Source organism: Labeo rohita, chromosome 23 (assembly GCF_022985175.1).
Source record: "Labeo rohita strain BAU-BD-2019 chromosome 23, IGBB_LRoh.1.0, whole genome shotgun sequence".
NCBI classification, from domain to species: domain Eukaryota; kingdom Metazoa; phylum Chordata; class Actinopteri; order Cypriniformes; family Cyprinidae; genus Labeo; species Labeo rohita.
In genome coordinates this window covers 7,115,884-7,132,941 of record NC_066891.1, presented here as the reverse complement: position 1 = coordinate 7,132,941, position 17,058 = coordinate 7,115,884, and the positions used below count along the sequence as shown (strand labels likewise).

At 29.8% G+C, this 17,058-nt stretch overlaps 1 protein-coding gene across 2 annotated transcripts in view; it reads right to left on the bottom strand.

The window, feature by feature from the left end:
- Positions 1-17,058, bottom strand: part of acap3a (ArfGAP with coiled-coil, ankyrin repeat and PH domains 3a) — a 95,318-nt gene that overhangs the window by 20,562 nt on the left and 57,698 nt on the right. For both annotated transcript variants that reach the window (XM_051096591.1, XM_051096593.1), the window contains exons 6-11: positions 15,741-15,924; positions 15,616-15,660; positions 15,431-15,526; positions 13,558-13,632; positions 11,144-11,155; positions 397-509 (exon numbers count right to left, since the gene is read on the bottom strand). In XM_051096591.1, the coding sequence (XP_050952548.1) occupies positions 397-509; positions 11,144-11,155; positions 13,558-13,632; positions 15,431-15,526; positions 15,616-15,660; positions 15,741-15,924 (525 nt within the window). The remainder of the gene's footprint in view (positions 1-396; positions 510-11,143; positions 11,156-13,557; positions 13,633-15,430; positions 15,527-15,615; positions 15,661-15,740; positions 15,925-17,058) is intronic.

The following is a 17,058-nucleotide window of genomic DNA, read 5'->3' as shown; positions in this document are numbered from 1 at the left end:
TTTAGACAAAATACCATAGAATTTTAAAATCTACAACACCTCCTACTGGTGATTAATGTAAAATAAAATGCTAAAAAGAAGATTTTTGTGAGTGCGGATCATGGTTTCATATATCTATAACAACAAAATAATATCAGTATCAAGCCAGAATTTTGACGCGAAATATCAGTGCATCCCCAAATAATTATGCTTTTTTTTTCTTGCATATTGTTGCATCCCTAAAACCCACCCATGACCTAGTTGCATGCTTGATTTAAAGCAAATCAGGAGTATTCAGATTCATAATCAAGCGATATGGGATTTACAACGACAGATTAATTTCAGTGAACAAATATAATGAATTAAATTACATCCAGAAAAAACAAATCCTGAATATCTGCTTATATCACAACCTACCTATTCCATGTTTTGAAGGCATTACTGGCCCTTTTGAACAGATAGCCCTCCATCACCAATCCGTTGGGCGCATCCACGTTAAACTCCAACTTTGGGTCGTCATATGCAAAGTCCTGAATGACAAAACAATAGTGGAGCGTTACAACAAAGTGAAGGCCATATGCAAGAAATAAGCTCAGACAACCAATGCATCAAAACACATTATATTCTGTTTGTAGTAGTGCTTCATTATTAAACAAGAGGTTGTAAGTAGAGCAGATGCACAAATTCACACACAACACTTTCTCTCTATGTATCTACAACACTATGAGTGATTCATCCAGCGCTCTCAGATGTCCCACCAGAGCTTTTTGAAGATGACGCAAGCTGTTGCGTAAGCATGTGAACCTATCCAACCCCTATTACCGCCGATGAGCTTCACATATTCACACTCACCACTCACAATTCCTGTTTCAGCAGCACACTCAATGCTCTCAAGCCTGTATGTGAGAGGTGAATCATCATAGGAGGTCCTTATGGCAACAACCTCCTCCGTTCAGGTCATTTATATTGATTATCTCTGAGTGGAGGAATGATACGCTGTCAGCCAGGCTAACATTTTAGCCATCACATGTACTTAATGGTATACCATTATACACTCAACGAGACATTGAATGCACCGGGCGGAAGTGATTCGACAGGAAGACTTTAATATAAGTACAGTATTGAATGAGAAAGTTCAGCAAAGTGCAAATTGAAAGGAAAAACACCTCCTGATGTCTCCTCTAGCATTTCAGAAAAGATCTCAGCTCAAAGATCATAACTTTACCATTCTAAAGTTGGGAGGGTAAAAATAAAATAAATAAATGAAATAATAAATAAATGAATAAATAAATGAATAAATAAATAAATAAATATTAATAATTGTAATAATTAATTAGAAACACATATATTAAATTAAATTATTATTTTATTTTAATATTATAAATAATAGTAATAATATTGTTATTCTACATATTTAAATAAATTTAAATTGTACAAAGAAATATATATTTTAGTTGTCATTTTTTACATTTATTTAAATATTTATAATAATAATATTATACATAATATTTATAATATTTAAATATTATAATTATTATATTATAATAGTATTATAATAAATATTTAAATTAATTAAAATAAATGTTATAGATAGATAGATGATCGATAGATAGACAGACAGATAGATAGATAGATAGATAGATAGATAGATAGATAGATAGATAGATAGATAGATAGATAGATAGATAGATAAAATAAAGAAATAATTTAATAACACTGTTAATTGAGATATTAGGGTTTTTTGATGGATATCAATATTGAATATTTAATAGTTCATGCTCATTTACCCTGATTTTAGTTTTATATTACTTTTACCGTCATTAACTTACTCAGTTATTATTTAACAAATATAATTAAAATACTTCCATAACACAACTATTTATTAATTAATATTTGAAATAAATGTTATTAATAATAATAATAATAATAATAATAATAATAATACAAATTATTTAATAACACTGTTAATTGGAATATTAGGGTTTTTCAGTGGATCATGATATTAGATATTTAATAGTTCATGCTATTTATGAGTAAGTGTGATTTTAAAATAAATAAATAAATAAATATATATATTATATCACATTACATGTATTATATACATATTATTCTTTATTTTGTTAAATTATTATTATTTTTTAATTTTCTATTTATCAAAGATAAATAGAATTCAAAACATTCTATTGAAAAAAATGCACACAGATTATAATAAGAATCATTATTAACAATTGTGCACCAAAAATAACTTAGCAATAACTGAAATAACTAATAACTAAGCAGCAAATCAGTATGTTATTATGATTTCTGAAGGATCATGTGACGCCGGAAACTGGAGTAATGTTGATGAAAATTCAGCTTTACAATTACAGAAATGAATTATATAAAATATAAATAAATAAATAACATGGAAAACAGTTATTTTGAATTGTAATAATATTTCACAACATTACAGTTTTTTCCAACTGTTACTTCTTAAAAAAAATAAATTAATTAAAAATAAAGTTTATATATAATTCTCTTAATTATTCCAAACTTTGTCTGGTTGCTGCTATCCATATTTCATTTTACAGCTCTTTCATTTATTGTATGTCAACAGTTGCCTTATTTGTGTCAATTTCCAAAGAATTTTAGGAGAAACATTCAAGACATTTAAGTTGATACTTCAAAGAAACATGTCTTAAAGAGCAGCTTTTCAGCAATACAATCAAAACTGCACTGTAAAAAATATCTTTTCAAAGTATGTTTTACAAAAAAATATTATTTCAGTTTTTCTACTTGTCACATCACATTTAATCCAATGTGTGTATGTATTTCTATCAATTTCTGAGCAAAAACAGTTGAACCGTAAACCCTTCATGAAAGCCGCACTGATTAGAGATAAACTGGGTCACTCATCACGTCTTCATTAACTAGATCATTTCACAACCCAAACAAACACCCTTGAAAAGTCTCAGCCCTCGGCTTCCTATCTGTCTGTGGCTTTGTCAAAACTTTCAAAGCGTCCTGGCCTCTCGTGAACTCTCTGAAGGCCTCGAGATAAAGCCGCTTCAACACTTCAGCAGCAGGTCTGACAGAGAATGGACGTTTTGCTGAAAGAGCTCTTTGAACACAAACACTGCGCTCTTGCATCTTAAACAAGATTGCGCAACATCATTCGATGTTCCATGATTAAATACGTGAGGCGCTGTTGTTTTAATATAACCATGGAAAAAATAAAAGCAAACAACTGCCACCCAGAATACACTCAGCAAACCCCCACAGCACTGCAGTATTGTGGTGTGGTGCATTTGCTTCAGAAAATGTAAAGATCTAGTCTTTTCTTCTGCTCAAACTGGTCGTGACAATAAGGCTTATTTATAGTCACTCATTTTACCCAAATCCACAGCAGGGGGACTGGTCAAACATTCACATCCATTCAGTTGTGTTTCCTTACAGCCACAGACTAAATGCTTCACTCAGGATCTGAATGGTACAGAAAACACCCTCCCTTTCACTTGCTACGCTGCTCTGCCATGTTCCCACACACTTAAATACACATGGATTTAATGCAGTTAGGCTCCATACCTTTAAATCTATTAAAAAGTAAAAAGACTCAGGGGAAATATATATATATATATATATATATATATATATACAGTTTGTGTGTATGTACAGTATGTATATATATATATATATATATATATTTACACACACACACACACACACACACACACACACAGAATTAAAGTTATTATATTTCTTTTATGTATTTTTATATTTATTTACATATATGTAATGTACTTTTACATTAACATTAGATCATTAGATATTTTTAAAATATTTAAATATAGTTTGATGACATTTCTACATATTTGCATGTACATAATCTGCAGTTTGTTATATTTTTAAATACAGTTATTTATGTTGTTATTTATGTAATTATATATAATGTATATATATTTAAATAAAGTTATTATACATATTGTATAACTATATATTTTATTTAAATATTTTAAATAAATAGGTTTAATCACATTTCTACCTATTTGCATATACATAATATATCTGCAGTGTACACATTAGTTATTATATTTATTTAAATATATGTAATGTACTTTTTAAATATTTAAAGTTTAATGACATTTCTACATTTTTGCATGCGCATAATCGTTATAATATTTAATATTTTTAAATATAGTTACTATTTATGTTTTACGTATTTATATATTTTGACATTTATTTTGTAAAACTATATTTTTAAGGAAAATATTTAAAAATAGTTTAATGACATTTCAAACTATTTGCATATACATATGAAATTTATATAATAATATTATTAAAGCTATTATATTTATATATTTTATATATATATATATATATTTTTTTATTTTATTTTATATAGCATAAATGTTTTAACATATTTAAATATAGTTTAAAGACATTTCTAATGATTTTGCATACATAAACTGTTTGTGGTTTGTTATAATATTTATTATTTTAAATAGATATTTGTTTTATGTTTGTTTATATTTTTTACATATTTATTTAATATAACATTACATTACATAGCATAGCATAGTATAACATTTTTTAAAAACATTTAAAATGTAGTTTAATAATATTCACATACACTGTATAAAAGTTATATTTATATATTTAAAAAAATATTTTAAAAATCTATAATTTTTTGCTATTTTTTGCATTATATATTATAAATAGATTTGCATTTTGTGCATAAATTATAAATTCATATTCATATGCGCAAAACTATACAGAAAATCAACAATATAATATTACACAATCCTATATTAAACTAACACACAATCTAACATAAAGAACAGATTCTGAATGTAAAACAACAGTCAAAACAACATGGGCTAATACATTTGTAGTGATACTTAACTGCAAAACTAAACTAAACTAAGCTAAACTAAAATAAATGCATGTCTTTATATTGTATGAATATTCAAGAAATTCAAGAGTAATAGGTAAGAAAAGGAAACTATGTTTAGTCTTTTTACCACTATATTCTATACGGCTACAAAATCTTAAGAGAATAACCAACTGCATTAATGCACCAACTCACCAAAGTGAAGTCTAACCTGCCAAAGATCTTCATCCTTAAATGTTTGATGTATTTTAAAATCATTGCATCCCCTAGAAGTGGCTGAGCTCAACTAAACGAGTGTGCAGCCCAACCGAGCATGCATTCAATGCGCTGTGTGTGAGTCACGCAGCCTGGCAGCTCTCACAGTCAGCCGTGGAGCTTCAGCAGGGGCGATCATGTGCGACTCCACTTGCCCAGTGCTGCCCACTGCCTGAGCTACAGCTCATTAACATACAGCTGACGGCCCACGCGCTACACACCCGACACCGGACCGCAGAAATCACTGTGCAGACACTAACGCAGCACACTTCTGATGGGACTTCATTAAAACTTTCTTTAACAATATTAAATATTATTATAACAAATAGCAAACAGATTATGCACATGCAAATAGTTAGAAATGTCATTAAATTATATTTAAATATTTAAAAATATATAATGTTATATTAAATAAATAACACATAATATATAAAATATATTTATACAAATAAATATAAAATATACACAACATGTAATAATTTTCTTTAATAACAAACTGCAAACATATGTATATGCAAAGAGTTAGAAATGTCATTAAACTATATTTAAATATATTTTTAAGTTATATAAAATAAATATGGAAAAAAAAAAAAAAAAACATAAAATAAATAATAACTGTTTAAAACAGATTATGTACATGCAAATAGTTAGTAATGTCAATAAATTATATTTAAATACAAAAAAATATGTATAATGATATATAAAAAAATATAAAAATGAATATATTTATATAAATAAATAAAACTAATAATACAATAACTTTCTTTAATAATAAACTGCAAACGTGTGCAAAGAGTTAGAAATGTTATTAAACTATATTTAAATATATTTTTAAATAGGTTATATAAAATAAATATGCAAAAAAAAAAAATTTAAATAAATAATAACTGTTAAAAAATGTAAAATATTATACACTGCAAACAGATTATGTACATGCAAATACTTAAGAAGTCAATAAATTACATATAAATATTTTAAATATTTAAATAATGTTATATAAAATATATAAATTAATTATATAAATAAATATTAAATATTTAAAACAAATATAATAACTTTCTTTAAAAAAAACTGCAAACATATGTATATCCAAAGACTTTGAAATGTCATTAAACTATGTTAAAATATTTGTAAAAAGTAAAAAGTAAAAATAAAATAATAAGTAAAAAAAAAAAAAAAAAGCTTACATAAAATAAATATGTAAAAACAACAAAACATGGTAAATATTATAAACGGCAAACAGATTATGTACATGCAAATAGTTAGAAATATCATTAAACTATATATATATATTTTTTAATATAGCTATATAAAATATGTTAAAAATATAAAAATACATAAAACAAATAATAGCTTTCTTTAAAAATATTAAATATTATGACAAACTGTAAACATATGTATATGCAAATAGCTAGAAATAAAGTATATTTAAATATTTTTTAAAATATGATATATAAAATAAATATTAAAAATACACAAAGCATTTCTTTAAAAATATTAAATATTATAACAAACTGCAAACAGATTATTACATGCAAATAGTTAGAAATGTCATTAAACTATATTTAAATATTTAAGAATACATGTAATGTTATATAAAAATAAAAAACACATTACATATAAAATAAATATATAAAAATATAAACATCTTCAATAATATAAAATATTACTATAACAAACTGCAAAAAAGAGTATGTATATACAAATACTGTTAGAAATGTCATGAAACTATAATATAATAATATATATACAATTAATTTTATATTAATATTTGCTTAAAATACATTTTAAATATATAAAATAGTTTATATATAGCAAAAACACTATTTTTTAATAAATCATTGATGTTCAGTTCATGACCCATCATGCCATCACAACAAAACTAAGCTTCATTTAACCTCCAGTGTTAAGTTATCACTTAAAAGAGCAATTAACCAAAAATGCAAATTTTAGTCTGTAAAATATGCAATTAAAAGCAGAATATTTCAATACCTGTCAGCTGCGGCTGAAGAATCTCGTGTGCAGCATCTCACAAAACATTGTAAGACTGCAGAAGACTAGCGGTGCTATTTTAGGAGCTGCCGATGACGTGTGAGCTTATAAAAGCCATCATCTGTTTCAACTACAAAGTCTATCAAAGTTTAAAGTATTCCAGCGGGATAAAAACACAGGATGAAATATTAAAACTCAAATTTAGGGCGTCTTATTTGTAGTGGAGTGCTGTGAAGACATAAGAACTGCAGTTTGACTTGCTGGGAGACACATCAATGGAGATCAATGGAGACTTCAAGAGTGTCATGCTCACTTTAAAACAAGAGCATCTCCATCTACTGTAATTACAGCAACACCATACAATTAATCCATCTGTGAGACAGCATTAATCTCCACATCACATACTAGGTGACACTCTCTTCCTTCTGAGACGTCTGGGGGTGATCCTGCAGATCTTCACTAAACACATGCTGTAACTCATGTCAATATCTTCCGTTTTGAAATCACACACAGACCTGATATCTGTTCATGATTCAGCAGCGCATGTGTCAGATCGCCGTTAACAGCAGTCATAGTTTGATAAGCATGCCAGAATCACAATATGCCTCACTGTGGTGCTACAGACAGAAAAAAAATCAGTATAGAAAACGTTACTTCTGCTTATTTGAAATTGAGAACTCAGAACACCTTAGAAACCACTCAGAACACTGTAGCAACCACTTAATTCAGAAAGAGACATTAGGGTGGGCAATTTTGACTTGGACCAGTAAGCAACTACCTAGCAACCACTTAGCAGCCACTCAGAACACCCTAGCAACCACCTAGGAACCACTTAGCAACCATTTAAAAAAAAAACCCACAGCAACCACTTAATTCAGAAAGAGACATTAGGGTGGGCAATTTTGACTTGGACCAGTAAGCAACTACCTAGCAACCATTCAAAACACCCTAGCAATCACTTAGCAACCTCTCAGAACCTCCTGGCAACCACCTAGGAACCACTTAGCAACCACTCAGAAAACCGTAGTAAACACTTAATCCAGAAAGAGACATTAGGATAGGTAATTTTGATTTGGACCAGTAAGCAACTACCTAGTAACCACTCAGAACAACCTAGCAACCACCTAGGAACCACTTAGGAACCATTTAAAAAAACCCTAAGTAACCACTTAATCCAGAAAAAGACATTAGGGTGGGCAATTTTTATGTGGACCAGTTAGCAACAATCAAGCAACCACCCAAAGCACCCTAGCAACCACTTAGCAACAATTCAGAATACCCTAGCAACCACTAACCTCTCAGAAGACCCTAGCAACCACCTAGGAACCATTTAAAAAAACCTCTCAGAAAACCGTAGCAACCGCTTAATCCAGAAAGAGACGGTTGGGCTCTTTTGACCTGGACCGGTAAGCAACTACCTAGCAACCACTCAAAACACCTAGCAATCACTTAGCAACCACTCAAAACACCCTAGCAACCACATAGGAACCACTTAGCAACCATTTAAAAAAAACCCAATAGCAAACACTTAATCCAGAAAGAGAAATTAGGGTGGGCCCTAATGTGATGTGGACCAGTAAGCAACTACCTAGCAACCACTTAAAACACCATGGCAACCACTTAGCAACAATTCAGAACACCCTAGCAACCACTAACCTCTCAGAAGTCCCTAGCAACCACCTAGGAACCATTTAGCAACCTCTCAGAAAACCATAGCAACCGCTTAATCCAGAAAGAGATGGTTGGGCTCTTTTGACCTGGACCGGTAAGCAACTACCTAGCAACCACTCAAAACACCTAGCAATCACTTAGCAACCATTCAAAACACCCTAGCAACCACATAGGAACCACTTAGCAACCATTTAAAAAAAAAAAACCATAGCAAACACTTAATCCAGAAAGAGAAATTAGGGTGGGCCCTAATGTGATGTGGACCAGTAAGCAACTACCTAGCAACCACTCAAAACACCATGGCAACCACTTAGCAACAATTCAGAACACCATGGCAACCACCTAGGAACCACTTAACCACTCAAAGTAAAGGTAGCAACCACTTAATCCAGAAAGAGGCGGTTGGGCTCTTTTGACCTGGACTGGTAAGCAACTACCTAGCAACCACTTAAAACACCTAGCAATCACTTAGCAACCACTCAGAACCCCCTGGCAACCACCTAGGAACCACTCAGAAAACCGTAGTAAACACTTAATCCAGAAAGAGACATTAGGGTAGGCAATTTTGACTTGGACCAGTAAGCAACTACCTAGCAACCACTTAAAACACCATGGCAACCACTTAGCAACAATTCAGAACACCCTAGCAATGACTAACCTCTCAGAAATCCCTAGCAACCACCTAGGAACCACTTAGCAAAGTAAAGGTAGCAACCACTTAATCCAGAAAGAGACTTAAGTGGGCTGTTTTGACTTAGACCGGAAAGCAACTACCTAGCAACCTTTCCAAACAGCCTAGCAATCACTTAGCAACCACTCGGAACACCCTCAGAACTACCTAGGAACCACTTAACAACCACTCAAAGTAAAGGTAGCAACCACTTAATCCAGAAAGAGATATTGGGGTGGGCTATTTTGACTCGGACCAGTAAGCAACTACCTAGCAACCACTCAAAACACCTTAGCAACCACTTAGAACACCCTAGCAACCACTTAGCAACCATTCAGAAAACCCATAGCAACCACTTAATCCAGAAAGAGACATCAGGGTGGGCAATTTAGATTTTGACCTATAAGAAACTATCTAGCAACCACTTAAAACACCCTAGCAACCACTCAGAAAACCACAGCAACCATTTAAACCAGAAAGAGACTTTTAGGTGGGCGTTTTCGACTTGGACCAGTAAGCAACTACCTAGCAACCACCCAGAACACCCTAGCAACCACTTAACCCAGAAAGAGACTTAGGCGTGGGCTTTTTCGACTTGGACCAATAATCAACCACCTAACAATCACTCAGAGCACCGTAGAAACCATTTAACAACCCAGAAAGCGACTGGGCTATTTTGAACTCAGTTAGAAATCAGGAAACCTTAGCAACCACTTTACGCAGAAAGAGAATTTTTGGTGGGCTTATTTAACTTGGACCAGTAACCAACCATTCAGACCACCCTAGCAACCACCTACCAACACCCTGGCAATCACATTTTCTCAAAACATAAAAAAAAAGTTCAATATTGCACAAAAAAATATGCATTTCACCAAAAAAGCTAGGCTAGGCTAACAGAAAAGATCAATTCCAATCACGTCCTCCTGTTTGTAGCTCTGAATCTATTAAGTTCTGCCCTTTCCAGCGATTCCTGTGGGTCAATAATAGGTTTAACTGATGTCCAGAGACCACTCTGCGGTGAGAAAGACACGTCAAAACACTTTCAAACAAGCGGTTTCGTAAGAACTACCAGAGGATTTGTGACAGACAGAAAGACATGATCTTAGACAATTACTCAGAAACAGAACAGGCTTCTGTGGCTTAAAAATCACAACATTATGTAATTATGGGCAAGTTTCTCCTTTAAAGTGGCTCTGAGACCATATGTTCCTCACTGATGCCATCAGCCCAATACTGTCACCATGGTTTGCGGGTAATTGCTGTGATGGATTGTGAGCGTTTCTTGAGATCAACCGCATCCCAAGCAATCCCAGAAAGCATCTCTTAAACAATGCACAAAGAGAAACGTCTGCTCTTCTCATCAACCACAATAAGATGCTGAAAAAAATCCATAGAGGGAGAAGCATCTACTGAATTATTTCTGTGTTGAGTGGAGGATGATGGGACAGCCATCAGCTGTTACATAAGCCAGATACGTTTGTAGGACAAATCAATCAGTCTCACTGAACTGTAATTATATCATCAGTTACACAACACAGGATTTGGGTCAGAATTATGAGCCAAACTACATTTTTATCCCATTAAAAAACATCGGGAAATGTCAGAGTGCAGATTAATTATTTATAGCCTCCATCTTGAAAGTCACTTAAAAATGTTTACAGATTTTTATAAGCCATATTTGTTGAGGTTTAGAGCAAAAAACTCACCTGTAACAGTGTCTAAATCAGGATGAAGACAATTCCAGAACACCGTATGGAAGAAAACAGAATAAAAATGAAGATCAGAAATAATTTGACATGTTATACTGGGACAAAAACATGCACAAACTCAGTGTTTCCCATTAATTATTTAAACAAAAAAATTAATAACCCGAAAATATCTTTGCACTTCACAAAATAACATAAAAGATCTCTTTCACTGTGTTTTGCAATATTGATTTAATTGAAATATACTATTGTTTTGCAGGGCCATTTTCTTAAAAACTAAAACTAACATTTTTGTTAACGGAAATAAATTAAAATATAAATACACACACATACATGTATATATTTAAGAAAAAATATATATATATTATATACTATTGTATTTTTATATATTATTATTAAGATTTAATTTATATATATATATATATATATATATATATATATATATATAATCATGATTAATCACATCCAAAATAAAAGTTTGCTTTTAATAACACACATAACATATGTGTGTGTACTGTGTATATTTATATGCATATACAAATATGAACACATCCATGTATATATTTAAGAATTATATGTAATATATATTTACACTTTATATGATTTAATAAAATATAATATTTTTTTATTTTTATTGTTTTTTTTTTATATATTTTTACTCAGGTTTAATTTATTTTATTTCAGTTTTAAAAACATTCTATTTTAGTTTTTACTTATTTTATTCCCTTTTTTCAGTGCATCTACTTAATCTTAATGAAAATCAGCAAAAATAAGTAGTCCTGTCAAATCGATTAATCACAATTAATTGCATCCAAAATAAAAGTTTGTGTTTAACAATACACATAATGTGTGTGTACTGTGAATATCTTATATTAGTGCTGTCAAATCGATTTATCGCAATTAACTGCATGCAAAATAAAAGTTTGTGTTTAATAATACACGTTTGTGTGTGTGATGTGTATATTTATATACATATACAAATATATACACATACATGTATATATTTAAGAATTATGTCATATATATTTTTATATTCATTTTATTTTTACTCATTTTATTCCCAGTTTTTAGTGTGTTTACGTAAACTTAGCAAAAATCACCTGAAATAAGTTATTTATAAATATTTTAAATATATATAAAGATTTTTAAATATTAAAACCTAAATAAATATATAAAAACATATATATAAATATTTTTAAATATTAAAAAAACTTAAAATATATATATATATATATATATATATATATATATATATAAATAAAGATATAAATGTGTATATATTTATATATACATATAAATATACTCAGTACACACATATGTGTATTATTAAACACAAACTTCTGTTTTGGATGTGATTAATTGCAATTAATCGATTTGACAGCACTACTTATTTCAGGTGATTTTTGCTTAGTTTAAGTACAAGCACTAAAATCTGTAAATAAAGTTAATAAAAACTAAAACAGAACGAAACCCAGAAAATAAAATAAAATAAATTAAACCTGAATAATAATATTAACAAAACTACAAAAGTACCTAAGAAAATGACCAAAAATGTAACTAAAATTTAAACTGAAAGTATAAAAATAAAACCATGTCAAAAAAACTGTAACAGTACTATAGCACTGCTGTTGGCAACACTACTACTACTACAACTACTAATAATAAATTATTACAAATATAGAACAGAAAATTTCTTACAAATATCTATTTAGCAACTAAGTCTGAGTTCAGGTGTCCATGAGACTCATGATACAGCAGCAAATATAATGGAGATATCTGTCTATAAATGTTTTTCTCACAGAAAGGTGATGAACTAGGTATCTGAAGCTGTTAGAAAACACAAGTCGAGCTGTCAGAGCACTTGCCGAAAATCTTCTAAAGCAACTTCAGCGAGCTCTATTTTCTGTTCGCCCAAAATATATCCACCTCCTGCCTGCTCAACATCATTAATAACTGGAACATTCGAGGACAGAAGATCTTTTCTACTCCTGCCAGAAGCACCAGAGTACAAACACTAAAGGAAATTGAGTATCTTTAAATAACTCAGGGATAAAGTCCACATTCGTTCTTCCTTTTAGCGTTTCGAAAATGGAAAGAAGTTAGGAATACGATGCAGGCGAGACTCGAACTTGCATCGCGGCAAGTTGATGTTTTCTTCTAATTTAACCTAGTTTTGCAAACTTTGCTACGAAAAGGAATTAGAGTTAGTCCAATTAAAGCATGAATAATCCTCTATCACTAACTCCAGTGTGAAGAATTCTCAACACTTACTTTCTTTAGAGGATTAGCATTTTTAACAGTCTAATTCTGCCATTAGATGTGAGTCAGCTGTGGTATTTGTCAGAGAGTCTTTAATAACAGTCAAACAAGTGGATTTTAGGGTACGCTGTATGTGTTTGTGTGTCTGTTCTTACCCGCTGCTGAATCGTGGCATGTTTATGCTCCATTTCTCTCTTCTCCATCGCTGAATCAATCACCAGTTGATCCAGCTGTGACAAGACACACAATCCGTCATTGCAAGTTTGCTGTCGTCTCGTGCATTAGGAAAACATGATCATGTTCATTATCCACAGGCTTTGGTTGTCTGTTCACTGTAGCACAGCACTTTCAGATGTGATGGTAGGTTTAGTACTAAAGTTAGTGATGTAATGTGGCTGATCGATAAACTAATTAGACAGAAATCAGATCTGCTCTGAGGTGAATGTGTGTTTTCAGGGCTTAAACAGCATCATTTTGGCTGCTAAAAACAAAATTTGAACATTTTGAATGATACAGTATTGTATTATTTCTTGTTTGGATGCTGAAATATTTATTTTGTCTCAGAGACAAAAAAATGTATTTGAATAGTTTTGTCATTAAAACTTGTTTTAAATTTGTATAAAATCATTTTATATTATTTTATAGTATTTTTGTTCTGTTTTATCTTGGTCTGGACATGAGTTTAGTGGTCATTTCGCAAAACCTCAACATTAAAACAAATTCATTAAAATTAGTTTTAATATTAAGGTTTGAAGTAAAAAAAATGTGTTTATGCTTTATAACGGTAATCTGCAAATCCTACAAAATGTCATGCAAATAAAAGGTCTGTATATGACATTAACTACTGTAAAATAAATAAATAAATAACAGATTAAAAAATGTAAATTTAAAATTTAATTTTAACAAGTTTTACTAATTGTTAATACAATTTTTAAATACATTAATACATTTTATACATGACACATTATTGACTAAATTATAAATATTTGAATTATATAATATATATGAAATATGAAATAAATAAGATATAAAAAAATATATTTTTACCCAATTAATGAATTTGTCAAATAAATGTAAAAAAACACCACTTTAAATTTAAATTCTGCAAAATATAATATAATATAATATAATATAATGAATTTATTACTGAATGAACTACATTTATTAAATATAATAATAATATATATATATATATTTTATATTTATAAAAATAATTAAAATAAATAAATAATGTAATAAATATTTTTCATAATTGATGAATTTGTCAAATAAAATAAAATGAAATATAATTTAAAATAATGCAAAATATAATGTACAATGTAATATACTATACTATAATATATGAATTTATTACTGAATGAATTATATATTACATATAATGATTTTATATATATTTTAAATAATGAATTATATATATATATATATATATATATATATATATATATAAAAATAAACAAATAAATATTGAATTAAATAATGTATATAATGTAATATATAATATAATATAATATAATATAAATAATGAATGTATTACTGAATTAACTACATATTAAATATCTATATATATATATATATATATATATATAATAAATTTATTACTAGAAAGAACTATATATTAAATATAATAATAATATATATATATATATATAAATATATATATTTAAGTAATTAATTATATGTATATATATATATATATATATATATATAAAATAAATATTTCATGAATTAAAGAAATATTTGTACATAATTGATCAAATAAAAATGTAATATAATTTAAATATGCAAAATATAAATGTAATATATAACATAATGTAAATGATTAATTTATTACTGAATAAATATATATATAAATAATTAAATAAATAATTTTAACATAATTAATTAATTTGTTAAATAATAATACATATATATAAAAAAAAAACTTTAAATTTGTTCATACCTGTTCATTCCTAACTGAATCAATGGCCAAATTGGCCGCCAGCACTCAGACAAAAATCAATAGCGTATGTGGAAAACAACACTGCTCACCTCAGCGGCCAGTTTCTTCATGTAGGGGTCAATCTCATCCAGGAGGTTGTAGCCCTGCTGATACAGGGAGTACTGCGCATGCATGAAGGATAACATCTGTACAAGACAAGACAGACACCGATGATGCAGAATCCACAATAAACACATTCACACACACCACAGTAAAACACATCACTGACACTCACCGCATCCAAGATCTCAAATTTCTTTTTGGCTTGAAGGACATTGATCTATATGGGGGAAAACAGATGTATATAAAACACTTGGAGATAGACTGGAGATGATGAGCAGATGAGTGTTTATACATTACCTGCAACACATAGTCCAGCGCAAGATGTCGAAAGCACTTGCGGGTGAAATTGAGGGTGCTGGTGGCTTCCTCCACCTCATGGGGTTTGTTTCGAGGCGCCTGGGCGTTTTTCACCTGTGCGATCTCCAGATCCTCCCTCACCTTATCAAAGTGCTTCTTCGTGTCCTTGAATTTACGCACGTCACTGAAAATACAGATAAACATTCATTATATGGGTATTTATAAACACAAAGCTGCTGATATAGAGGCTTCAATAAAGGTTTTGTGGATCTCATGAAGGCATTCAGCGAGAAACTTCAACTACTCCAGCATTTTCTGGTTGAACATGAGAGGCAGTTGTGCTTATTTTAACAAAATACGTCTGTAATATTAATGTTGTCTGATATAATTGCACATGACAGATCAGGTGGATCTAATAAAAGCTTCATATCTCAGTGGTCTTCCTGAAATGCCATTAGTTTTACCATATAAATCTTCCGCCCATTGCATTATCAGTGATCACCGGTGATAAATGAATAGGAACCTGCTCTCAAGAATCCCATTATCCTCCACCACGACACATCAATTATTAATGAGCTCCAAAAGTCAGATCATTATTTATAAATTTACATTTATAAATTATTTATAAAGCACAATAATGAAAAAACCCTCCTCGGAGAGCGTGCGGTCGTGAACGCTTTCACACTCGCACGAGTATAAATAAAAACAGGCCACGGCAGGGCGACACTTCCTCATCTATGACCTTTCGGAGTGATATCAGCAAGTTTAATTTTCATATTTGAATATGGAGAGAAATGTAGGTCCTAAAAATATGATTTCAATAACTACAGTGTTTCTAAACACATTATTTTTCAGGGTCGATACAGATCAATTAGACCAAAAATCAATATTTTGAAACTGTATATATGTCTGGTGTAAAAATGAAATGTAATGTCAAAATTAACATTAAAAAGGCCTTTGACTTTATTTTATCAGCAAATCAGTTTTGAAAATGACCGATATGATAATAATAAAATATCAGCCTTGATAGTTGGTTGACCCCTACTCTAAATGTATAATATTAATGTTAAAAATGTGTAATATTACAATAAGTACACACACAAACAAAACATTGTACTGTAAAATAATAAAATAAATTATTATTATTATTATTATTACTATCATCATTATCACTGAGTTTAATTCTCATATTTTAATGCATGTAATTTTAATAAAGAGAAGAGAAGAGCAGGTACTAAAAATATAATTTCAATAAACTGCAGCATTTCTGAATACTATTCTTTTTACAACTAAAAGGGCTAATTTTTTTATTTGAGTA